The 9,762-nt window shown below is 47.1% G+C and overlaps 1 protein-coding gene across 1 annotated transcript in view; it reads right to left on the bottom strand.

Annotated features, from left to right (window-relative positions):
- The window catches only part of PDIA6 (protein disulfide isomerase family A member 6), a 31,290-nt gene extending 23,036 nt beyond the window's left edge, over positions 1 to 8,254 (bottom strand). Inside the window, exon 1 of the mRNA XM_024737716.1 lies at positions 8,148 to 8,254. Within this exon, the coding sequence (XP_024593484.1) occupies positions 8,148 to 8,254 (107 nt within the window). The remainder of the gene's footprint in view (positions 1 to 8,147) is intronic.
- Between the last annotated feature and the right edge of the window lie 1,508 nt (positions 8,255 to 9,762).

Genomic DNA, 9,762 nt, shown 5'->3' with positions numbered 1-9,762 from the left:
GTCCGAGGCCAGCGCGTAGTCCAGCCACCGCCTCGTCCAGCCACCGCCTCCCCTCCGCCGTGCCGCGCCCCCGCCGCCTCACGTCCAGTCCTCGGCCCGCGAGGCAAACGCGGGGCGGTGCGGCAGGGGCGGGCCGGAAGACGTCCCCAAGCCGTGGCCACGGCTTATTGGTCCCGACAGACTTCTCTCATTTGCATAGCCAATGGGAAGCAGCCGGGTAGAGGTTACCGGTTTGGGTTTTGAGGGGGCGGGGCGAGCGACGGAAGGCGGGACTAGCTGGGGGCGGGGCAGGCCAGCCCCTCCATCCCGCGTGTCCCTCACGTACCTACGGTGGCTCCTGGGCTCTCCGTCCTTTTCACTCCGGGAGTACAGTACTTGGTTTACCTCTCGGATCCTTAGGATTCTCTCTCTTCCCGCTTGTTTCTAACGAGACCGTTTCCAACCCTCATTCATCCCTTGTTCCCCCCCCCCCCCACCCTTATCCTCTTTGTCTCTAGGGAGGATAAGTTTCTTTCGGCCCTCAGTACATCTACGACCTTATCAAATGACATATTAGTTTTTCCTGTGCTCGAACGAGTATTCAGTCATAAAACATTTGCTAAACACATACTGTATATAACATAATTCAACAAGTATTTATCTTGTTGAATTACTTTAAAAGTTCCCACGACCAGGGCACAAGACTGCAAAGCTTTTCACAGACAGGCACTCAGTTCTCTGTAGAAACCCTGTGGGGCTTAAGCTTCAGAGCTCCTAACTTACAGGGTTTACTTCCTCACCCGAGAGGGGCCCTAGCAATGAGTTCACACGGTCGTGTGTTTTGCAAAATATGCAAAAGTGAAATATTTTAAGCACAGCAGGCTAAGACTTCAATATCTTTCCACTGTGATTTCCTCTCTGACATTTAGAGCGGACTCGAGCATTTTCTTTTTGTTATTACTAATGGTTTATTTCTCTGTAGTGCTTAATGCATAAAACAGCTCTGATTCTGGCCAAAGCATTTATGGGGTCTGGGAGTAGTGGAGACTGGTAGGGCTTCCTGAAGGAAGCGGCACTAGAGCTGAGTCTGGAAGGAGGAGAAAGTCATTCAAGGCACAGAGAGCAAAGGGAGCAAAGGGAGTGAAGAAGGCACAGTGGGGTGAACTGGCACCATGAAAAGGAAGCTGGCAACAAAAGCCAGATGAAGGGGTGGTGCTGGGGGCTGTGTGACATGGTGAGACATTAAGATCATATATCGACTGAGCGATGTAGATGCCTGAGTTTTGGTTTCTTTAATAAATTATTTATTTATTTATTTTAGGCGGCATTGGGTCTTCATCGCTGCGCGCGGGCTTCTCATTGCAGTGGCTTCTCTTGTTGCGGAGCACGGGCTCTAGGTGCGCAGGCTTCAGTAGTTGTGGCACATGGGCTCAGTAGTTGTGGCTCGCGAGCTCTAGAGCACAGGCATAGTAGTTGTGGTGCACGGGCTTAGTTGCTCCGCGGCATGTGGGATCTTCCTGAACCAGGGCTCGAACCCATGTCCCCTGCATTGGCAGGCAGATTCTTAACCACTGCACCACCAGGAAAGCCCAATTCCTGATTTTTGATTCTGTAAGATGTCTTTGGGTTTATTGATGCTACTATAAAATCTAGGCTTTGGTGTGTTGGGGTAAATTTTAGGGAAAACCTTAAAATCTCAGTGGCTTTTACCATAATGGTTTGTTTCTTGCTTTCATTAGGGAGCAGATTTCTGTCTGGGTCCTCCCATCTTACAAAGAAACTGTCTTCTAAAAATGCACTTTCAGGGCTTCCCTGGTGGCGCAGTGGTTGAGAGTCCGCCTGCCGATGCAGGGGACATGGGTTCGTGCCCCGGCCCGGGAGGATCCCACATGCCGCGGAGTGGTTGGGCCCGTGAGCCATGGCCGCTGAGCCTGCGCGTCCGGAGCCTGCCCGCATACCGCAAAAAAAATAATAATAAAAATGCACTTTCAACACGGAAAATATTGCTCCCAAGGGGGCACAATTGGTTCTTGGGGCAGAAGGATGAGAAAATCTTAGATATTACAAGGGCCACAGTACATAAACAGATAAACAGTATATCTATGTGTTTCAAACTTCATAGGAGAGAAGAAATTAGGAGAAGAGACATCTAAAAGTCTCCTTAGGGGGGTGATAATGCAAAACAAAGTGGAGAAACACTGTTCTAGAACAGGGCTGCCCAACAGAAATATAATGTGAGCCACGACCACACACAGAATTTTAAAAATTTCTAGTAACCACATTGAAAAAGTGAAAACAAAGAGATTAATTTTAATAATATAATTTAACCCCAAATATCCCAAACATTATCATTTCAACATGTAATCATACAAAAATGATTAATGAGCTATTTACATTCTTTTTTTCATACTAAGTCTTTGAAACCCAGTGTATATTTTACGCTTACACCACATCTAATGTTAGATGGGCCATATTTCAAGTGATTGACAGCCACATGCAACTATTGGACAGCACAGTTCTAGAACCTCCTTGGAGTCCTTGATTGACTCCTCTGCATCCAACTGACCAAAGAGCAAAGAGAGAACGAGGAGGATTGCACAGGTACTTTTGGCCAGGCCTGGTAGCATCCTTCCACTCACATTCCATTGGCTGGAAGCCAGCCATGTGACCCCAATGTAACTACAAAGGAGTCTGGGAAATAGTCTTCTGTGTCCAAGAAGAGAAGGTGGATTGGTTAGGATCAAGACAATCTCCGTGGTAGTCTACCCTCTGACCTCCGTGTATCCACTTTACTCTTCCTCCACACGTGAAACAGGCTTAGTCCCTCCCCAAGGAGGAGGAGCGTCCATCACTGCACCCAGCTCAGAGTCCTGGGTGTCTGGGTGAGGTGTTGATCCCCTGTGTCAGGATGTGAGTCCTCATGGTGTAGAGCTCATGGACTAAAAAGAAGAGGATCCTCCCCACCCCGAAACTCCCAATGAATGTTGTTGGGACAGGACAGGATAATCATAATAAATGCTCCCTTTCAGAAAGGAGAATAGGAGACACACAGAAGTCCCTGGTTTGGGGCAATTCTGAAATCCTAATGGGTGGACACTGTAAGGCTCCCACACTGGAGAAAGGTGGTTCCTCGACTAGGTTCCAGTTCCGCTCTCTGGGAGGAGCTCTGGCCCCTCCATCCTCAGAGGCTTCCCCTGGTGATTAGTCTTCTACTCACATCTGAAGGGGAAGGTAGGAAGCCTGATCTCCTAGGGGGCTGCCCCGCCTTCAAAGCCCGCCTCTTGCCTGTGGAAGATTCGGAGTCCAAGGACTCTTTTGTTTGTGCCTTTTGTTTTGCTTTAAGTAAACTTCTTATTAAAATATAACCTTGTTATGGACTGAATTGTGTCTTCCCCAAATCCATAATGTCAAAGCCTTAATCTCCAAATGACTAAATTTGGAGATAGGGTCTTTAGAGAGGTAATTCAGGTTAAGTGAGGTCATAGAGGCAGGGCTCTAACCCGATAGGACTGACGTTCTCATAAGAAGAGGGAGAGATACCAGAGATGCATACAAGGCCAAGTGAGGACACAGTGAGAAGGCGGCCATCTACAAGCCAAGGAGAGAGGCCTCAAGAGAAAGCAACCCTGCCAGCACCTTGATCTTGGACTTCCAGTGTCCAGAACTGTGAGACAATAAACATCTGTTGTTTAAGCCTCCCAGTCTGTGTTACTCTGAGCAGGCTAATACAAACATATGCTAAAAAAGAGCACAAATCTTTAAGGGTAAGAGTTCCTAGACATTTTTGTAAAGCAAACATCCCATGTAATCAGCACCCCAGAAAAACCCCTAACATCCCCTTCAAAAGGTAACTAATACCATGATTTATCATCATAGATTAGTTTTGTCTGTTTTGGCACTTTGTTTCTTTTTGTTTGTTTGTTTGTTTTTTTGCAGTACGTGGGCCTCTCACTGTTGTGGTCTCTCCCGTTGCGGAGCACAGGCTCTGGACGCGCAGGCTCAGCGGCCATGGCTCACGGGCCCAGCTGCTCTGTGGCATGTGGGATCTTCTCGGACCGGGGCATGAACCCGTGTCCCCTGCATCGGCAGGTAGACTCTCAACCACTGCGCCACCAGGGAAGCCCTGTTTTGGTACTTTATACAAGTGTGATCAATCAGTATGTACTATTTTGTGTCTGGCTTCTTTCATCTAGCGTTATGTTGGTACGTTTCATCCATGATATGGCTGGTTGTACCCCGTTGTTTTTTGTTTTTTTGGCCGTGCCTTGTGGCTTGCAGGATCTTAGTTTCCTAACCAGGGATTGAACCCCGGGCCGTAGCAGTGAAAGTGCCGAGTCCTAACCACTGGACCGCCAGGGAATTCCCTTGTTGTACCCCATTGTATAAACAGCCCACAGTGTACATGTTCTTCTCCTGATGGATGCTTGGGTCGTTTCCACATCACATCGGCAGGTTGACACAGTGAGGTATTTAAAAGACCAGACACACGTTTCCCTGTCAATACCCCGAGGTATTTTCAAGGTGTTGTTGAGTGTATGTTTGTATTACAGTTTAAATCTCAGCTCCAACAATATATCTCAAAACCACAAATGGTTTAGTAGGCCTGGGGTCACTTAATAAGTACTACTCAGGACTGAAGAGAATTGTGGTAAATTAAGACAGAAAGAGTCAGCTAGTCTATGGCGTGAGGTATGTTGCTGCTTCCCTCAGCTATGCACTGAAGGCCAAGTGTGGGAATATAGAGAACACTGGTTCAGCCATCAAAAGGTAGGTTTATCAGTACACTTTGCTATCATCTAGAACATTCTGGCTCTTCTTTTATTTTAAATAATTAATTACTTAATTTTTGGCTGTGTTGGGTCTCTGTTGCTGCACACGGGCTTTCTCTAGTTACGGCGAGTGGGGGCTACTCTTCTTTGTGGTGTGTGGGCTTCTCACTGCGGTGGCTTCTCTTGTTGTGGAGCACGGGCTCTAGGCGCGCGGGCTCCAGTAGTTGTTGCTCGGGGGCTCTAGAGCGCAGGCTCAGCAGTTGTGGTGCATGGGCTTAGTTGCTCTGAGGCATGTGGGATCTTCCCAGACCAGGGCTCAAACCCATGTCCCCTTCTTTGGCAGTTGGATTCTCCACCACTGCACCACCAGGGAAGTCCCTCTGACTCTTCTTAGGGCTTTGAATCTAAAAGCTAAAGTACAAAGAAGACTTTGGTTACAGGTGTAAACAAAGGAAAATTCACTGTTCACTCACTCTTTCACTCATTCCTTCCTTCACTCATTCATTCGACAAATATTTACTGAATATCCCCTTATTTCAGGCACCGTGGTAGGTCCTGGGGATATTAACATGATGAAGAGATGCTCCCTGCCCGAAGGAGCTCACAGTCCAATGAGGGAGGCAGGTCAATAAAAAGCTACAGTGAAGGTACATACAAGGTATATACAGTAAGTCCTCTGGGATCATGGAATAAGCCAGCAATTTGCTCTGCTTGAGGGAGTCCGATGTGGAAGAGGGTTCCTGGTGTGGCAAGGAGATGTTCCAGGCGAGGGCAGGTTCAGAAGGCACAGAAGTGGAGAAGTGCATGGTGTGTGGAGAAACCTGACCAGCCCTCCGTTGCAGGTTGACCAGTCTCAACAGCTACACTTTTATCAACACTGTGAGTTTTAAGAACAAGAGATTAAAGCATTTTACATAACTAAATTTCTCGAATTCTAGAACTTTGAGCCCACATTCTGTGTGGCTCTTTGGGCGCTCAGCAAATAAGCATGGAGCATTCAGTGTTGGGTGACCAAGATTGGAGACAATTTCAAAAAGTCCTGCCGACTTTGGCTGGAGGCTGAGCTGATCAAACACCAGCCCTGGGCCACTGTTCCCGGAAAAGACAGAAAGGACAGCAATAATATTGTTGAAGTACAGCAGGCTCCTCTTCTTGTTCTATCCTCAAAGGCTTGATCACCAACCAGAAAAGAATAAAACAGATGATTTAAGGAGCAAGGGAGGACTGTCCAGAAACCCTGATTTTTTTCTAGGACAATAAGCAGAATTAGTAACTCAAATTCCCACCATGCTTCCTATAGTTAATAATAATTATTATAATAATAGATAAGTAATAGGTGATAACTTTGTATGCGCTAGCTCCAGAATTTTTTAAAGCAGGGGTAGTGATGTTGATGAATAAACTGGACATTTCTTTTCCTTTCATTTCCTTATAATTTCCAGCCCCGCACACTCAGTTATTGTCATTATTGCTTGTCTGCCCTTGTCCGTCAATCCCAAGTTCCTGTAGCACCTCTTCCATCCTTAAAGGAGAGGAGAGGAAGGCCGTGGGGCTGGATGAGAATAAGTACCTCTAGGGGACATTCTCATGTGTGTGTTACATTTGCTCAGAAGTGAATGAAATGAAAGCCCTGAGGAAGGAACCGGAAAACCATCTGACTTTGCCTCCTCTGACACCGGGGGAGGGTCTTTTTTTTCTTTCTTTCTTTCTTTTTTTTTTTAACTAAAGTATAGCTGATTTACAATGTTGTGTTAGTTTCTGGTGTACAGCAAGACAATTCAGTTATACATATATATACCAGTGGAGGGTCTTACCAGTCAGTGAAAGAAGAGAAAGGTGTTCCAGGCAGAGGGTGTGGCATGAGCAAAGGCACAGGGGCAGGAAAGTGCATGGCCTTCTCTCTCAGCTGCTGGATTTTTTCTGAACACTGTACACATGCATGTCTTATAATCATAGTCACTATACATTGGTTGCTTCGTAGGGGTCAAGCACGAGGTTAAGTTCACAACCTTCATTAACTTATGAAATCTGCCCCCAGACGACTCTTCCCACCTTTTCATCCTTTATGGATCTGCTTACACTTCAAGTCTTCAGAGGCCTTTCCTGACCACACCTTTAAAATCCGCACCATCTTCCATCTTTAAAGCCAACAACGTCAGGCCACGTCCTTCTCGTGCCACTTCTCTCTGTTTCCTCTCTCCTGTCCCCATCTCCCACTTTTAAGGACCCTTGTGATTACAGGGTTTTAGGGTCAGCTGATCAGCAACACTTAATTCCATCAGCAAACTGAATCCCCCTTTGCCACCTCATTAACGTATTCACCAGTTCTGGGGGTTGGGACGTGGACATCTTCGGGGGTCCATCATCCTGCCTACCATAAGAGGGTATCACAGTTTGTAATTATTTATTCGTTCACTTCCTTTTGTCCTATTTGTGAAGTCCATGAAGGCAGGTTCTGTGTCGTTGCTCCTTCTGCTGTACCACCATGCCTGGCCCAGGGCTGACACCCAGCAGCCCGCAGCGAATATGTGTTTAGTGAAGGAATAATGACCCTACAAGGCAGGTATTGTCATGCCTCTTTTATATATAAGAAGAGGCTCAGAAAGGTGAAAAAAAACTCAGCAAGCTCACAGAGCTATGGATCTTAGCACCTACAACAGTCAGGATGGCCTAGGTGATGCTGCAGTAACAAACAACCCTCATGTCAGTGGCTTAAAACAATAAAGGCTTATTTCGAAGTCATCCTGCCTGTCATGGGTCGTCTACAGCTCTGCTCTACATCAGCTTCACTCTAGGACCCAGGTGTTGGAGTAGCCTCTACCAGGAATGTTGCTGAGGTCAGAGGAGTCCCTGACACAACAGCACACAGGCTCTTAAATCTTGTTTGGAAGACACACATCTCACATTTATTGGACCAAGCAGGACACATGAGCTTAACTAGGAGGGATTGTATTAGTTTTCTAGAGCTGCCATAACAAATACCATAGACTGAGTGGCTTAAACAACAGGAATTTAGAGTCCCACAAGTTTGGAGGCTGGAAGTTCAAGATCGAGTGCCACAGGGTTGGTTTCTTCTGAGGCCTCTCTCCTTGGCTTGTAGAAAGGCTGCCTTCTGTCTGTGTCCTCAGGGGGCATTTCCTCTGTGTGTCTCTCCCTCTCATAAGGCCGCCAGTCCTACTGGCTTAGGACCCCACCCTTATGACTTCATTTAACCTTAATTACCTGCTTAAAGACCCCATCTCCAAATACAGTCACATTGAGGGCCAGGACTTCAACATATGAATTTTGAGGGGACACGATTCACTTGGTAATGGCGATGGATCATTTTCTCATAGGGAAATGGGGAGGGTAAGTGGAACATTTGGCAGAAAATTTATAAAGTCCACCACAGATTCTCACCTGGCTTCTGCAGCTCCAAAGTGCAGTAAGAAGGCCTGGCTCAGAGCCTCCTGCAAGGGGTCGTGAGCTTGCTGAGGAGGGAGGCTTAGTCCTCTCTTCTCCTCCATGGGGCCCGGCTAGGGCTGACTCCACGTTATGCTCAGTGCCTTCCTCAAATGCCTGCACCATCATCATTTTCCTATTAGGATAATTCGCTCACCTTGATAATAGCGGCTATCATTCAGGGAGCGAGTGCCCTGGGTCAGAGGCTGTGTGACTTTTACTTGGATTGTCTCATTACAGCCTGGCAGCCATCCCGTGATGAAGTCACAACTGTGTCCCCATTTTCAGTGGAGGAGATGGAAGTCGGGTAGGTGGAATACCGTGCCTGAAGGCCCACAGGTGACAAGAGGACCAGGAGGTCCCCACCGAGCTTGCATGCCTCCAGGCCTTGCACTGCACTCCACGCTATCCTGGGGCTCCGGATGCTCTAGGGAGCGTCTTGTTGCCTGGGCCCCGCCCCCATGGCCCTCCGCGTCTGGTTTCTCCCTGGAGCCCCAGCCTCCCCGCTCGTCTCCCCAGTTGTCCACTCTACTCACAGCCCCTAGGACTCTCATGCAGTCCTGACATCCCACGTACTGCTGGCTCTGCTGTGGGCATTCTTCTCCCCGCACTGTTGCTTAATTAGTTCTATGCATTCTTCCAAATTCAGCAAAGACATTATTCTTCACATCTGTTAGGATGGCTATTGGGAAAAAAAAAAACAAAACACCCAGAAAATGACAAGTGTTGGCAAAAACATGGAGAATTTGGAATCCTTGTGCACTTCTGGCGGGGATGTAAAATGGTGTAGCTGCTCTGGAAAGTAGTATGACAGCTCCTCAAAAAGCTAAACATAGGGTTACCATATGACCCAGCAATTCCACTCCTAGGTATGTACCCCAAAGAACTGAAAACAGACTTAAACAGACACGCCAATGTTCTTAAACAGTGTATGCCACTGTTCACTACAGCATTTTTCTCAGTAGTCAAAAGGCAGAAATGCCCCAAGTGTCCATGGATGGTTGAATGGATACATAAAATGTGATATATCCATGAAATGGAGCAGTATTCGGCCTTCTAAAGGAGTAAAATTCTGATACACACTATAATATGGATGAATCTTGAAAGCACTTATGCTAACACCTGTATAATAGTTATATGTATTAAATGAGCCAGACGCAAAAAGACAAGTTATATGATTCCACTTGAATGAAGTACTTAGTCAAATTCATAAAGACAACAAAGTGGAGCAGAGGTTTCCAGAGGACAGAGTGATGGGCATTGTTGAACGGGTACAGAGCTTCTGTTTGGGGAGACGAAAAGGTCCTGGAGAGGATGGTGGTGATCGTGTACAGCAATGTGGGTGTGCTCAGTGCCACTGAACTGTGTACTTAAAATGGTAAATTTTATTCTGTGTGTATTTTACCACCGTAATCAAACAAACACAAAGAGAAGCTATTCTTCTGGGCCCCCAGAAGGCTTCTCTGGATCAGAACAGCATAATGCGCCATGTCCTCGTCTGGCCCCTCTGCTAGCCAAGTGCTCCTGGGGGCCAGCGACAGCACCTGGGACAGTACCTGGCATAATTAGGGCT

Source organism: Neophocaena asiaeorientalis, unplaced genomic scaffold (genome assembly GCF_003031525.2).
Source record: "Neophocaena asiaeorientalis asiaeorientalis breed wild unplaced genomic scaffold, Neophocaena_asiaeorientalis_V1.1 scaffold396, whole genome shotgun sequence".
Lineage (NCBI taxonomy): Eukaryota > Metazoa > Chordata > Mammalia > Artiodactyla > Phocoenidae > Neophocaena > Neophocaena asiaeorientalis.
The sequence above is the reverse complement of the archived record's forward strand: the minus strand, read 5'-3'. Positions and strand labels throughout refer to the sequence as shown.